Source organism: Euprymna scolopes, chromosome 10 (genome assembly GCF_053919585.1).
Source record: "Euprymna scolopes isolate OS-2025 chromosome 10, ASM5391958v1, whole genome shotgun sequence".
Lineage (NCBI taxonomy): Eukaryota > Metazoa > Mollusca > Cephalopoda > Sepiida > Sepiolidae > Euprymna > Euprymna scolopes.
This window is the reverse complement of record NC_136491.1, coordinates 112213432-112231178: the sequence shown is the minus strand read 5'-3', so window position 1 is coordinate 112231178 and position 17747 is coordinate 112213432. Positions and strand designations below refer to the sequence as shown.

General features: G+C 32.3%; 1 protein-coding gene across 6 annotated transcripts in view; it reads left to right on the top strand.

Moving 5' to 3' along the window:
- Window positions 1-17747, top strand: part of LOC145286217 (kynurenine aminotransferase-like) — a 96964-nt gene that overhangs the window by 66305 nt on the left and 12912 nt on the right. For all 6 annotated transcript variants that reach the window (XM_080135020.1, XM_080135021.1, XM_080135023.1 and 3 more), the window contains exons 5-8: window positions 2446-2595; window positions 3306-3392; window positions 7509-7637; window positions 8466-8586. In XM_080135020.1, coding sequence (XP_079991146.1) covers window positions 2446-2595; window positions 3306-3392; window positions 7509-7637; window positions 8466-8586 — 487 coding nt within the window. The remainder of the gene's footprint in view (window positions 1-2445; window positions 2596-3305; window positions 3393-7508; window positions 7638-8465; window positions 8587-17747) is intronic.

Genomic DNA, 17747 nt, shown 5'->3' with positions numbered 1-17747 from the left:
TTTTGATAAAAAACTAAATTTTATTCCCCACATAAACTATTTAAAAAAAAATGTAATAAAACATTGCAACTTCTGCGTGTTGTAGCTCATACAAACTGGGAAGCTGACAGGCAGACCTTATTAAACCTGTACAGATCCCTAATTCGATCAAAAATTGACTACGGCAGCTGTATATACTAAGCAGCAAGAAAATTCTGTTAAAATTTTAAATCCCATTTACCACACAGGACTGAGACTTGCACTGGGAGCTTTCAGAACATCTCCAGTAGAAAGTTTGTATGCTGAAGCAAATGAGCCTCCACCTAACCTCAGATATAACAAGTTAGCACTGCTATATTATACAAAATTGAAGGCAGATCCCAATAATCCTGCACACGGCTGCACGTTTTATCCCAAGTACAAACATTTATTTCAACAAAAAGAAAAGGCCATTAAAACATTTGGTCTCCGAATGGAACCCATTATTGAAGAAGCAGAAATCCTGATAACAAAAATTCACAAAACATTTATTCCAAAAATACTTCCTTGAAACATTATAGTACCAAAAGTTGACTTAAGTCTTAGCAAACACTGCATGGGAAAAACTCACCCTCTTGTTTATCAAGAATTTGAACAAATCAAATACAATTATCCTAAACATGCATACATCTTTATGGACGGCTCAAAACAGGTAGATGCAACAGGCAGTGCAACTGTATATAATAAAAAAATTTAAAAAAGCATCTCTTGAAAGAAACCTCAATCTTTAATGCAGAGGTTTGTGCAATAGATTCAGCACTTGATTTCATCTCCAGGGATAACAACACAAAATATGTAATTTTCTCTGACTCACTATCAGCTATAACAGTAATAAAAACACAAAAGTCTAACAACCCGTTGTTAGTAAAACTACAGGTTAGAATAAGCGAATTTTTAAAAACAAAAGAAATTGTGCTCTGCTGGATACCTAGCCACATTGGTATCAGAGAAAACGAATTAGTAGACACAGCCGTAAAGGCTTCTCTAAATGAAAATCATGATGAAAACTTTAAAGTCCCCTATACGGATTTTTAAAAAAATATAAATGAATGCATTAAAAAACAATGGCAAATTAATTGGAATAGTTACACTAGCAATAAACTATATGCCATTAAACCAACAATTGGTAACTGGGAACAATATTCCAGGAAAAATAGAAAGGAAGATGTTGTATTAACGAGATTGCATATAGGTCACACATACCTAACCCAATCATATTTACTTAAAGGAGAAGATCTGCCAATGTGTATTGCATGTCAGGTTCTGCTGACAACAAAACATTTTCTTACTGAATGCATTGATTTTCTGCCTATAAGGCGAAAATATTACAAAGACAGCAATATAAAAGAACTTTTCGAAAAGTCAAACACATAATCGATTACCTTAAAGAAATTGGTATATATACAAAAATATAGATTTTCATATACATGTGAATAAGCAAGACAATTGATTCAAATGGATACGGATTAGTATTTCTAAACTAGTCCTTTGCACTTTTAATATACATAAGTATAATTAAATAAAATTTGACTTTCTCATACAAATTAACACAAACGTAACTACACCTTGGTAGTAAATATTTACTAATACAAATTTAACACACGTAATGCAAATTTATTTTAAATATTTTTACGCAAATATAACACTTTTATACAAATTTACACAAACGCAACTACACCTAAGTAGTAAATATTTATCATTACAAATTTACACATAACGCAAATTCATATTAAATTTTTTTTATTGCAAATTTACTCGCATTTTAATACATTTCATGCATTTACTTTTTTTAATTATTAAAATGTTTACGAATTTAATTAAATCTTAGTGCAAACTATACTTCAACTATAAATATATTTATTCACATAATTTGTTTATAAATAAAAAAATATATTTAAACACTAAACCACAATTCAGCATAAAATAACCCAACAAGGGTGGACATGCCGTTAAACACAAAAAAAAAATCAAATTCAACCTTTTTTGTATGATAAGAGTTCAACTTAATTAAAAAAAAAAAAGAAAGAAAGAAAAATCTTAATGAACATGTCATCTTCCACAAAAGCAAGTAAATTGATCAAGTAGTTTTTTTATATTGAATTTTTTTTTTTTTTTTTTTTTTTTTTTTTTTACAATTTTTAGTAATTGGAATAGTAAATCGTAAGCATTTAAAAACTGATTTTGATCTTGGTAGTTTGAACTGAGTTGACTCCTTTTATTAATTAAAATGGCAGAGCAGGACACACCATTCTTGCTTCTTCATAAAATATGACATTTTCATTCTATGACAGGTGCATACACTATATAGATTTTTCTGTATTTTTTTTTTTTTTTTTTTTGATATGTTACATTCTGGACAAGAACATAAAATAAGTATTTTATGTTATTTATTTATTTTATTTATTTATTTTTTTGCTTACTCCACAGGGTGATCCACGTCTGTGCAATGCTCTTTCCCAGATTTATTCTCCAATTATGGGCCGAAAAATTAATCCAATGGATGAGATCTTAATCACAGTCGGTGGATATGGTTCTCTCTACTGTTGTATCCATGGACTTGTCAATCCAGGAGATGAAGTAAGATGATTTAATTTATTCATGTGGATGACTTAAAAAAAAAAAAAATTAATTCAGAGTTAACTCCCTTACAATTAAAGCCTTTTCCCACCTTTAACAGATGGTTTGTGTTTTTTAATTGAGTTTTTACGTAACAATTCTAAGTAACTACTGTAAATCCAATTCTAATTTTATGATATGCAAACTTTTCTCTTGTTATACTAAAAGTGAGTTAATCAACATTTGTTTTCCTAAAGCTCTTTTTTCCTTATATATTTTAATCACACAAAATATATGCTTAAATATTTGATTCTTGTCTAGAGTTGGGCCCATAAAAAATTTATTTTCAAGAAAAATCTTTAAAATTCTTTATGATGGACATACCTGTTACCGCACGAAAATGCAGAGACAATCAACTTTGAAATTAAGATGGTGGCGCATCTAATCCTTCGATAAAATGTGTCATAAAATTTGATTTTCTTAAATAAAAAAAACTACTTGATCGACTTACATAATTTTTGAAATATGAAATCTTTGTGTGTGACAGGTACGTACATCATAATGATTTTTAAAGATTTCTCTTGAAAAACATTTTCTTTATAGCGCCAACTCTAGACAAAACAAAATATTGCTTTGTATTGGGATTAAGTTATTTGAAAACAAACTTCCATTGTAATTTGCAATTAACTCACCATTGGACACTTTTTTATGAGTAAATTTCATTTTTCCAGGTAATTATCATAGAACCTTATTTTGACTGTTATGAACCAATGGTAAAATCAGCTGGCGGAATCCCTATTTTTATTCCTTTGCGAACAGTAAGTCGAACCATTTCTTACATTTTACTTTACATTTATAACTTGTATCGATAAATTTAAATCATTAGCTAAAATTTATTTCTTTTCTTTTTTCTTTTAATTATTAAAATGAAAATTCAAGTGTTAAAAAATTTAGTGTTATTTTCTTATTGAACATATTTAAAAGTGAGTGAACATATTTGAAAACTTCATAGAATAACCAAATATATAAAATGATCTTGTCCATGTGCGGAATGGTCTCTACCAAACTACTGTCATTTTTGGGGTTACAAACTTGAAATTTGATATATAGGGATTTGAGCCTGTGGAATAAAATTCGATTGTGTGTTTATCCAGTAAAAGTAGCTGCTAGGGAGTCAAATTGGCAGGTGTAACTCGATATGAAGCACTCCTCTATGCATGCACAAATATATATTCAATATACGTTAAACTGTGTTAATTTTAAAATTTTGATATCCATCTGTCCTTAGGTCATATGATAGTGAACACTGCTGAAGAGCTAAATGTTTTGGTTTTGATTCTAGTTGATGGTACCTAAGTTATGTATATAATAATAACCCTCATCACAGCCTCTTTGATCTCCTAGATTGTCTCATAATGGCAGCCTCTAAAGTTCCCCTTGAGCTTAGGGAATAACCAAAAGTCATAAGGAGTAAGGTCTGGGCTATAGGGTGGGTGAGGAACTGTCTTGATGCCCATCTTGGTCCAATAGTCTGTGACAAGGATGGAATTGTGGACAGCACCCTTAGAACAAACTTCAGGCAAATCTTCACATCTTCAGTTCCTCACGAATAATTGTGTGTACAGTTCCCAAAAATGCAAAATTTATGTAAATTAAAATATCATATTTTAGCGTTATTTACGACCAGGCAATGCAGGGCAGCCTGCTAGTATACGTGTATGTGTGTAAATATATATATATATATATATCTCGTGTCAAGAGGTGATGAAAAAATCAAATAAAATGCTCAATCGCGGATGTAGGAGCTGAAGGTACAAATATTTATTTCAAAACTATATATACATATTTCAAAGGCATACCAGTGGTTTTTATATATATATGCACATATGGTAGCCGAATTAATACGGTCTTCGCTAATCGAGCCAGAGATGTCTCGTGTTACAGGGTTCGAATCGTTCGACTGGTTAATCGTGACACCCTGCACTAAAGATTCCCGAAAGGATGAAACACTAGTGTCTGTAGGTATTTAATTATTATAGTAAAAATATAATTATGACAGCCCTTTAAGAAATTCGTTTCTTATCGTTGAGCACTTTCAGTTGAATTAAAGTCGGTCAATTTAGCTCTAATGCATAGATCATCGTATAACGATTAGATCACTGTCTGACTGACGTAAATGAACATTTAAAATTAAAATGTTTAAATTCAACATTATTTCATGTGTTTAATGGTAGCCGAATTGATACGGTCTTCGCTAATGAAGCCAGAGATGTCTCGTGTTGCAGGGTTCGAATCGTTTGACTGGTGTTAATCATGACACCCTGCACTGAAGATTCCCAAAAGGATTAAACACTAGTGTCTGTAGGTATTTAATTATTATAGTAAAAAAATAATTAATTTATTTATATATGTATATGTAAATGTTCATTCAAACCAATTAGTTTTGTACTTGTATAACTTGAAAATGCATCCCTGTATTTTAACTCTAATTTACATACCTTATATAATAATTAATATTTAGAAATTGAATAAGGTATTTTATTGAAAAAGTCTTTATTTTGTAAACTGTAATCAAAATTAATCTTATAAAATTTGATTCGGTACGATAATAGTAATTTTGGTAGCTTTTCTTCATAAGACAAGATGGCAGCCGACAGTAGATAGCGATTTAAAAAAAAAAAAAAAAATCCTCACAACTGGAAATCAATTCAATGTGAATTTTTTCGGTTCTTTTTGGGTTTTATCCATTACATCATTATGCATTTTTCTCTTTGAGAACTTTCTGCTTTTTCTGATAAGTCTATGGAGAAAATATCCAGTATCGATATACAAATATCAGTTGTCCCTCCACCATAAATGAAACAGATCTGTAACTGTACCAGAATTTTTGTTTTGAAAGAAATGATTGGTAATATGAATAAAATCTTGAACTTTGGAATCTAGCAAAATTGTTATTAATTTATATATACTCTGTTATATCTTAAAAAAAAAATCAAGCTTTTGATCTAAAAAAGATTGGTGTACACAAAGAGTAAAAAATGTGAAAAAGCATACATTTTTACAAACCTATATATATATATATATATATATATATATATATATGCATGTATCTAAAGGATTCTAGGATTCTTTAAATGGAGATTTTTTGATATAATAAAAAGGCTTGACATGCAGGTGGAGCTTATATACAAGAGAAAATATTAATAATAGAAAAATATATACTGATACATATAGATTAATTGATCCATTTGAAACAAGGTAATACAATACAGTGTGTAGAGGTTATGAAAGCTCTTTATACGACGCATTTCGAAGCATAATGCTTCTCATCAGAAAAGGAAGGAATGTGTTAGGTAACAAAATATGGATGCGACATCAGTGTATATACATATTTATTTTACGTAATAATTTTTTAAAAGATCAAGGGAGCTAACTCCTCCCAGAACTAACACTTGATTTCATTATGATTTGGATTTATATCTGAGAGCTCTTTTTAGAATAAATGTTGTTCCCTTTATGGTTGCAATCTGTATTTAATTACAGCTTGGTCTCCCAGGGATTGTTTCCAGGTACTTAAGATTCTTTTTCACTAGGCCAGTTGCTCCAATCACAATTGGTATAATGTCTCTCTTTCAGAGACCATGTTATCTTTAAATCATTCTTGATGTCCTGATATCTTTTCTCGTTCAGCTCTATTAAGGCCATAGTCATTTGGACAGTGACATCAATAATGAGAGCAGTTCTTTCAGGCTTGTTCCATATTACAATGTCTGGCTTAATGGCCTTGTCTTGTATGTATCTGCCCGCTTGTAGGTCTTTGTCATAGAACACGGTAACCTTTCCGTGTGTGTGTAAACTTAATGTATTTGTGTGTAATGCTTGTATGTTCTCTATAGAAAGAAAGGTTAGAGAATCTATTTAAAATTTAATAGTGTATTACATAAACTTTACTGGTGGAAACAATGGAAGTGTTTGTAAATCTCTAAGGGGGCTATAAGGACATAATTGCCTTTCAAGCTTCAAATATATCTTGTTTTTATGAAATTTAAATCCTCCGCATAAAATTTTTGGAGGAAGACAATAGAAGTGGTACCTGAAACTCTATGTGCCAAATATCTACATCATGCTCACCTTTAAGTGACACATAGGGACATGAAATTTAAACGCTATATATAAGACACTGAGTTTTTCAAAATCTCTGTATCTTCTGACTATATTAGGAGACAAAATGTAAGGTAGTAAAAATTAACAACAGTAATATGGTGAAAAATTTCCAATAGTTGTGCATATTGATTAAAAACTGCTGTTTTCATGGTGATTGTTGGAGAATGGATCAAGAGAGAGGGAGGTGTGTAAATCATATAGTGTAGACACGTTGACCGGAAGTCAAGATCAGCTGATTGGATTGCGTGTGAGTCACGTGATCAGGTTAGCTGAATTGTGGAGATTTGGTTTGGGCGTAAAATGCGACGGATGGCTTCACAGTTGTCTCCTCCCCTTCATTGGGGGGGAGGGGTGACGCTGACGTGTGTAGAAATAAGACTTAGATGAAAAAGCCACACAGGCCGGATTCACTTTCCATTCTTCTGCGATCGATCTGGAAGGTGAATAAAAAACTATAGAACTAATTCCTTGTCTTGGAGTGAAATGAATCTTCGTCCCCAAAAACAGGTACCAGTCTCCCTCCCAGACGAGATGTTTCCAGATGAATTCCAGGTGGAAGATTGACGACGCAGAAGGTATGTCCGAAAATTCATGACATTCACACTTAAAAGCATATGAACATATTTAATAGAAAGAACAGCTAGACGATCACACACGATCCCCTTTATGATACAACAAATATGTAATATGCGTCATCTCTTCTAATCCCTTATTAGAGATAACAACGCAACAGTGATAATTAATTTTTAAAAATTTTTTTCTATTTCAAGCCGTCTGAAACGACTGATGGTAAACTGTCGAGTGCTGATTGGAAATTGGATGAAAAAGAGTTTGCTGCAAAGTTTAACGAAAAGACAAAGTTATTGATATTTAACACGCCAAATAATCCTTTAGGAAAGGTAATTTCATTTTTTTTTTTTATTATTATTTCGAATTGACCATATTTTCTTGCATATAATAGGACTCCTTTTCTTCTGACCTTCATACTGGGATGAAAGTGTAGTATCTGTTCTCTCTTCAGTTGAAGAAAGAAAGATCTTTTTACACTCAGGCAATTTTTATTTTTGTCACCTTTTTGGGAAGACTTGGGCCTCTTCTTGCCACTGGACCCAAGCAGTGCCGATTCAGGAGAGGTGTGGTTGGAGATTGTACAACCCTTGCCTCACAATTACACATGCATCTATTAATCCTCAGCAACAAAATGAATGATTTAAACATTTAAAAACTGCTTTTATTTTCTTTTTCTTTTTTTTAATACACTTTCTGGATTTTAAAGCTTAGATCAAAGTATAGTGTTTATTCTATCCTTAATCAGAAAAGAGATCCTTTTTGATTGGGGTAATTGCTATTTTCATTCCATTCAGAATGCCGGACCATGAAAAGAGGAAGTTGATAATACATGGACAGATGTTATGTTAATTATAAGGAATCTTTTTGGTGAACTCTGCAACAGAATTTTGGAATCTGTACAGAATTTTGAAGAAGTTTGACAGAAAGATTCCAGAGTTTGATGAGATGCATTTGTTTGGTGGCTATATCGGCTGAAACGTGCTAATAACACTCAAAATAAGAACAGTAATCTAAATTATCAATCTGCAAAATCCAGAAATATAACTCCATGCTCATATTATTTTCTTATATAATTTGTTTTTTAATTATTCTTTAATAATTAAAAAAATGTTTGTGTGTGTATATCTATATGTATATAACATTTGATAATTTGCCAGGTTTATTCCCAATCTGAAATGGAAATGATTGCTGACCTCTGCATAAAACATGACGTTGTTGTCATCTCAGATGAAGTCTATGAATGGCTCATTTATGACAAGAAAAAACATCTCAAAATTGGTGAGTATTATTTATTTTTGTCAAAACCCTTTCTTTTGATTTGTGTATTTTTATCTTCATATATTTAAAGTACATTTTATTATTTTATTTATTTACGAGAGTCGTTCCATAAGTAAAACCTCCTATATTTTTAATTAAAAAAGTTGAAGAGCTATGAAGGCAGGAGTGATACCATTAGAATGAGCGACCTTTTGTGCTCCAGAATTTATTTTTCTACATAGTCACCATCATTATCAATGCACTTTTGCCAGAAAGTCGATGACGCAACTCTGCTTCTGATGTACATTGATGACAAAAGTTGCTTTCTTAGATTCTCACACTGTTAATATCTGCAACAGAAATGAAACTTTCATTTCATGAATGCATAAGTTCAGTCATTAGAATAATGCAATTTGCAATTCTCTCTCATCCATTCAGATGGAATAAAAAATAGGATGTATTACTTTTGGAATGTCTAACATTGCCCAGTCATAAAATACACTTTAATATGATATTTTGATTAATGCAGATTTCGTATTTATTATAATATATTGGATCCAATATATAATAATGATTTAAAGTTTTTAAAAAAAATGACTCATGTGCCACCACCGAGAATTGAAACCAAAACCTTTAGTTTATGATTTACTTTTTCCTTTGATGTTAATGCTTGAGCTATGAAAACATATTTGCTGCAAGGCTAAAAATTAAAACATGAACCAATAGCTATTATGCATATTCATAATGCCGTCGTTTGACATTCACTTGGCAAATTCCATTTCTTTAATTTTCACACTTTTCCACTGATTTTCCCCAGCTAAAACCCAAATATAAAGTTTTGCATGGGTCCGAATAACCTATATATTAAGTTTCACGTCAATAGACCAAAAACTGACAAGAGTTTGGTAGGCAAAAGTTTTTAAACAAATATATCTACACATAAATAAATATATATAGAAAGAGGTTTGTTATTTGCTATAATCTTTTTACACAAATATTACACAATTATAAATCATATAGAATATCTGCATGAATATTATTACATGTAATGGTTAACTAAAGATAATCATCCTATGAGAAAACAAAAAAAACTAATAGTGAATTAATTAAAATGAATGTTTAAAAGAATATGAAAATTAGCTACATCTTTTGCAAATGAATGCAATTCCATGCCCCATATATAACAGTTGTATTTTCTTTTTAAATAAATAGAAAAAAGGGTTTTTATATGAATATTAATACACACAACAAAAAACAACACATTTATAGGAGTTATATATATATATATATATATATATATATATATATATATATATATATAAATAAATTCAAGAAGAAAATTTATAATTTCCGTTTACAAATTAAATAGATTTGTAAAACTGAAGCAAATAGAAATATTAGTATTAATATTTATGACAATCCCAACCAGATGAAAAAGCTCAATATTCAAGATAGAGCAATAATATAAGAAAATAGGAAATTAAATTCAGTAAATTAAAATTTACAACAAATTTGTTTTTCAACAAAGAATACAAATAAAATTTTAACATTTTTCCTTATTCTATGGAGTTTCAGAGAATCGCTAATATCATCAGAAAAAAGAAGTTCAGCAAAATGATATTCATAGGCAGTTTATAAATTTTGTAAGTTAGCACATGAATTGAAAAGTAGAAATTATAAGAAATCATATTTGTGTGAAAGCTGATAAAATGCAGAACAGATCAATATTCATAGGCACATGTTTATAATTTTTTTTACACTCCTTAGTATGGAATTATGTAACTATATCACCTACCGGTCGGATGATTCAAACCACAGATCCAAGTATTATGAACACTGGTTTTGTAACCTTCAATCAATGCAGCGATTACATTTTAAAACGAGAGAAATATGCCTTCTATACTTTCGATGTAAGCACAAGTACTGTGATTTTTAAGAGTTCCCCTGGTGCTACCAGATCAGGCTGTCTACTGACTTCCTGAGATGAAACGCACCTACATAGATGTCTTTGTTTTTTATTCCCTTTTGCAAAACTTAGTCATGTTCTGCGAAAACAAAAACAAAAACAACACTCTCCTCCCCCTCCCCTCCCTCGTTTTCTTTTTCCTTCACCTCCTCACCTTTTTTTTTTTTTTTTTTTTTTTTTTTGCCTAGTTGGTAGGGCGATAGAACATACCAACTGCCCCCCTGCAGAGGGTAAAAATCCTTCAATGGGACCACCAGTTGACCGTTGGTGGCAACCCGTAATGCATTAAGAACGGGATCCTGGTGGTTGAGTGGAACATGCCTAGGAAATAATAACATGATACTACAACACACCACTTTGGCCCTTACTAGGCTAGACGGGAGGTTGGATAGGCCCGATCCAATCAATCGGTTGGTCATGACAAGCACTAATTCAGACAATCCAAACAAAAACACACTAACACTCAACATAAACAATAAACTGAGTTAATAAGCGATGGCTGAAGGGTCAATCAAGCTGGGAAAAAGGTAACCATCAGGAATAATAAAAATACAGGGAAATCCCATACTTGGGTGGGCATAACCATATATTGTGAATGCTTGGAAACCTCCCCATGTTTGAGTATACCAGCTATGTAGCCCTGGAGAACCGAGGCGAATGGGATTTACCCCCTCATAGTTCTTCCCCATAAGGGGCTCCGAGGAGGGTGGGGAGCATGGCTGATGAATTTTTCAAAAATTATTATGAATACCAAAAAATCCAAGAGACCACACACAGAAATTGACTCTGACAGCGACAATGAAGATACAAACTTTCCAAGATTCATCGTGCTAGAAGCAACGTCTAATATACCGTTAACTAAAATGTCACCCTTCACTATCCAAAAGGTAATATCAAGCAAAATAACACCCAAAAATGTCAAAAAATTAAGGAATGGTACCATATTGGTAGAAGTACAAAATAAAAAACAGGCCAAAACTCTACTTCAACTACAAAAATTGCATGAAACAAACATCAAAGCTTATCCACACCAAACACTAAACTACTCCAAAGGAGTCATAAAAAACCAGGAAATCTCCGTCTGCACAACAGAAGAAATCAAAACAGAACTAAAAAACCAAGGGGTCACAGATGTAAAAAGAATCACATTTAAAAAAAAAGGAGAGGTAATATGTACAAACACTTATATACTAACATTCAATTATCCTCAAATACCAGAGACCATCAATATAGGTTATGAAAGAATGAAAATAGAACAATACATTCCAAAACCTTTACAATGCTACAACTGCCAAAAGTTTGGACATAATAAAGACCAATGTCTAAGATTCTTCACATGTGGAAACTGCAGTGAAAAAAACCCAGACCACGATGAAGAAGACTGTCCAAATAAAACCAAATGCACAAACTGTCAAGAAGAGCACCACTCTCACTCAAAACAGTGCAAAATATATAAGCAAGAGAAGGAAATAATAACAATCAAATATCAAAAAAACATAACCTTCCAAGAAGCCCGCAAAGAAGTCACAAATCGCACCAAAAACTCATATGCCACAATAACCCAACAAGCAAACAAAATGTACAACTACAATGAACTAAACCTTGCTCCAGAAATTGCAAACCTAGCAAAAGAACTAAAGAACATACTTGAAGAATTAAAATCCTTTTTATCAGAACTGAAAATAAATTTTAACAGCCAAATAAAAGTCAGAAACGAACAACCCAGTATAAAAGAAAACGAAAAAAAGGAAATCAGAAAAACTTCCATCAATATTGAGGAATCAATCTCTAAAGAAATGAAACCTCCTCAATTATCAAAACGTGAAAGATCCAAGTCACTAACAAGGACAAAAACAGATGTTAAAAATAAACACACAACAACAGGAAAAATGGAAATAGAACAGAACAACAAAAAAACTACCCCCCAAAAACAAAATGACAAACAAAAAACAGAATTAGTATTAATTGAAAATGAAAATAAATTTGAACTAGTTGAAACTGATAGCCAAGAAAGACAGTCAAGACAAAGTAAATCTAAAAGTCCCAGACCAAAACCCAAAAAAAGCCTCTCACCAGAAACAAGAAACAGACCATCCACTTCCAAAGCGATGGAAATTGATGTAGGATAAAAACCACTACAGAAAATCAAATACATAAAATCTAAACTATGGCCAACAAAATAATCCAATGGAATTGCAGAGGTATAAAAGCCAATCGGAATGAATTACTTCTACTGATATCCGATCTATGTCCCACAATAATATGCCTACAAGAAACCTTTTTAAAACCATCTGAAAATATCAATCTTCAAAGTTTTACTGAATACAACTATACAACAAATAACCCAAATAGAGCTTCAGGAGGAACATCCATTCTCATTAACAAAAACACGGCACAAAGCCAAATAAATCTACAAACTAACTTACAGGCAATTGCTGTCACAGCCACCCTACATAGAACGGTCACAATTTGCTCCATTTATCTGCCTCCAAACGACCCCATAGATGAAACCGAAATAGAAAAACTCATCAACCAACTCCCTCGCCCCTTCTTATTATTAGGCGATTTTAATAGTCATAATGTTAGTTGGGGATGCTCAAACACAGACAGAAAAGGAATCATTATAGAAAATATTATCAACAACAACAATCTATGCATATATAACAACAAAAAACCAACGTTTATTCACTCCGCTACAAATTCGTCCTCAGCAATTGACCTCTCTATAAGTGATTCTAGTATCTTTATAGATTACAATTGGACAGTGCATATAGATACCTGTGGAAGTGACCACTTCCCAATAACTTTAGAACATTTTGGTCCTGAAATAATCTCAAAAATTCCTCGTTGGAACCTTAAAAAAGCTAACTGGAATGAATTCAAATTACTATGCAAACACAAACTCCTACCTGAAAAACGTGAGAAAGACCCAATCACTCACTTTACAGATACCATTATCTCAATAGCAGAAGAATGTATTCCTAAAACAAAATCATCAACCAAGAATAATCGTCCCTGGTTTAATAATGACTGTAAAAAGGCTATCAGGCTACGATGTGCTGCATTAAGAAAATTCAACAATCAACCAACTACTCAGAATTTAAACAACTTTAAAATATGCAGGGCTAAAGCACGCCGAACAATAAACGAAGCCAAAAGGGAATCATGGAAGAATTTTGTGTCTAAAATCAATAACACCACCAAAGACAAAACTGTATGGAATATGATTCAGAAAATATCAGGAAAAAACACCAGTTCCCCTCTCAACCACCTCTGTGTAAACAATAGTAAAATAACTAAAAAAGAGGACATGGCAAACCTGCTTGCAGATACTATTGCAAATAATTCATCTTCTAAAAATTACGATAAAAAATTCCAGATCTTTAAACAGGAATCAGAAAAAACCAAACTGAACTTTAAAAGTAATAATGAGGAAGAATACAACAAACCTTTTACCATCCATGAACTAAAGGATTCATTAAAAAAAGCCAACAACACGGCTGAGGGACCTGATAAAATAACGTATGAATTTCTAAAACAACTACCAGATGAACTATTAAAGTATTTACTTTCTATTTATAATGACATCTGGCTCAATGGCAATCTTCCAGCCATATGGAAACAAGCCACAGTCATTCCTATACCAAAACCAGGAAAGGATGCATCTGACCCCTCCAATTATCGCCCCATAGCTCTAACAAGCTGTGTGTGTAAAATCATGGAGAGAATGGTCAACACCAGGTTAATTTGGTTTCTGGAAACAAATAAAATAATAACTAATTTTCAGTGTGGCTTCCGAAAACATCGTAGCACAACAGACCATTTAATTCGTTTAGAAACTTTCATCAGAAATTCATTTATACAAAAAAAGCATATGACTGCTATTTTCTTTGATCTTGAAAAGGCGTACGATACCACATGGAGGTATGGCATCATGAAAGATCTCAAAGAAGCTGGAGTGAAAGGAAGACTACCCATCTTCATCAACAACTTCATAAATAATAGACTATTCAATGTCCGTGTGGGAACATGCCTATCGGACATCAAAGAACAGGAAACGGGAGTTCCACAGGGAAGTATTTTGTCGGTAACATTATTCAGCCTAAAAATTAACAGTATTGTTGGATGCATAAACCAAGGCGTGGATTGCTCTCTATATGTTGATGATTTTTTAATTGCATATAGCTCAAGACATATCCATATAATTGAGCGTCAACTTCAACAATGCATTGACAAAATAAAAAAATGGACAAATAAGAATGGCTTCAAATTTTCCATTAACAAAACAAAATGTATGCACTTTTGTCAACTAAGAAAACTGCACCCAGATCCTCTTTTAAAACTAAATGATATTCCGATTCCTGTTGTAAATGAACATAAATTCTTAGGATTAATACTAGACAAAAAACTTACATTCATCCCTCATATAAAACATCTTAAAAATAAATGTAATAAAACCCTACAGCTAATGCGAGTCATTGCCCACACAGATTGGGGAGCGGACAGACAAACCCTATTAAAGTTATATAGGTCACTAGTGCGATCGAAACTAGACTATGGTAGCTTCATTTACGGTGCCACCAGAAAGTCGTATATAAAGATATTGGACACCGTTCAACATCAGGGCCTCAGACTTGCGCTGGGAGCCTTCCGAACTTCCCCCATCGATAGCCTCTATGCAGAAGCCAATGAACCCCCATTATCAATTCGACGCGACAAACTAGCCTTACAATACCTGACCAAAATTCTCTCTTGCCCAGAAAATCCTGCTTACAACTGCATTGCAAACTCACTAGATTACTCGTTCTATGATAGAGAAAAATCACAGCCAACAAATGCAACCTCTAACTGTACCTTCAATCCAAATTACCAAAATCTATATTACCAAAAAATAAAAGCTATAAAACCTTTTGGGCTCCGTATAAAACCACTAGTAGAAGATGCAGGTATCACAATCACCAATATCCATAATGTCAACCAACTAAGCCTTCCACCCTGGCTACTAAAATACCCTGAAATCATCCTTGAATTAAATAACCTCCCAAAAAATCAAACCCATCCACTAACCTATCAAGAAAAACTCCTTATCATTCAGGAAAAATACCCAAACCATCAGCACATATACACAGATGGGTCCAAAGACAGCAACAAAACCGGATGCGGAGTCGTATCCACTAACATTACCTTACAGAAGCGACTACCAGACCATGCCTCAATTTTTAGTGCCGAAGCCACAGCCTTAGATATGGCACTAGATCTCATCACTGACCTTACCCACAACAAATTTATAATTTTTTCAGACTCCCTATCGGTACTCGAATCCTTAAAGAATAAAAATTTAAATAACCCACTACTCATCAAACTGCTACAAAAAATACACACTCTCTCACAAAACAAAAGTATCAAATTCTGCTGGATCCCCAGTCATTCTGGAATTCAGGGCAATGAAAAAGCTGACATAGCTGCCAAAAATGCTTTAAAACTCCTTAATAGCAATATAAAAATTCCACATTCTGACTACAAACAACAAATAAATAATCTGATTATGAAGAAATGGCAAGAAAGATGGAATAACTGTCCAAATAATAAACTTTTCAAGATCAAGCCCACAATAGAAGAACGATTACCAGATGCCAGAAGATCACGTAGAGAGGAAGTGATTTTGTCCCGTATTCGCATAGGACATATGCACATAACCCACTCCTTCCTGCTAAAAAAAGAAGACCCTCCAGAATGTTTTGCATGCCAAGAACCTTTTACAGTAAAACACTTTCTTTTGGATTGTGGCGATCTCGCGCATATCCGGCAAAATTATTACCATGTCAACAATATGAAAGAACTATTTAAAAAAATAAACTCCAACAAAATACTAACATTTCTGAAAAAAGTAAATCTATATAAAAGTATATAACTCTAATTCAATCCAACTTTACACCCCACCCCCAAAAAAGGAAGGAAGCACATCACCTAATGATACAAAAAGTCTGATTTGACTCACTGATTAAATTAAAATATCTATTCAAAAAAAAAAAAAAAAAAAAAAACTGAATTCGGCATTAAATAACCAATAAAAAAAAAAAAAAAGAAGGTTGATATGCCGTAAAACCAAACCAAACCAAACCAAACTAAGAGTTCCCATCTCTCAAGGGAGAGAACTTTATGAATTATTATTTCAAAAGTGCTTAATTCATAGGAGCATTATAATTATTTATTAATATTTTTTTATATCCATAGACATGTTTGGCATTTTTATTTTGTGTTTATTTTTTATTCATATTAATATTTTTATTCATACAAACATGTCTGAAGCTACACGTTTCGATTTTGACTTTAACAATGATCTCATCAGGCTAGTAAAACATGCCTTTTTTTCTAAGAAAATATAAATAAATAGTTCCATTTATTATTGAACTATTATATGAACACAGCAAAGATGTTTTACATTTTATCATATGTATACAAATTTAACTTGACCATTTTTGTACATGTTATGTATACGGATGAACACACACATATATATATATATATATATATATATATATATATATATATATATATATTATTGATGGGACAATATCAAATAAAAAAAAAAAAGATAAAGGGATCGTTTTTTGGCATCGGAAAATAGGCACAAATTTTTCCAATTCTTATACTGATTTCGATATCTCAAAAAGTTCCAATTCCAATTAATCGTCCCAACACTAGTATATATATGAATTTATAAAATGGATAGGGGATAATAGTGTAAAATTGAGTAAGTAGATTGTTAGAATTATTGTTTCCTTGAATTTGGTGTATACTACAAGACCTGTCTTTCTTTATGCAAGAATGGTGCGCCTTACATCTATTATAGTAATGTTGTTAATTTAAATGCCTGTGTAATGCTGATTATATGAAGCATACTATTTTGCATTTGCAGACCTGTATAAACCAGCACGTTCCGTCTATGATTAGACAGGAAGGGCAGGATTTTTGCATTGCCTTTGTTCTGCAACTGTAGACTCTGCTATTGGCCAGCATTTGGTTGAAAGTTCATGTTGTGCCAGTAAGTATAAAATAGTGGTTTGAGGTCCCACATAGAGCAGATTTCAGAAATCATTTAAAATAAATTTTGGAGTCATATGCAAATCTTCTTTGTGCCAGCAGGAGTGCTGAAAGGCTTTAAATTTCGTGGGTGGGGAACTTTGAAACCCACACTATTTTTTTTTTTTCATGC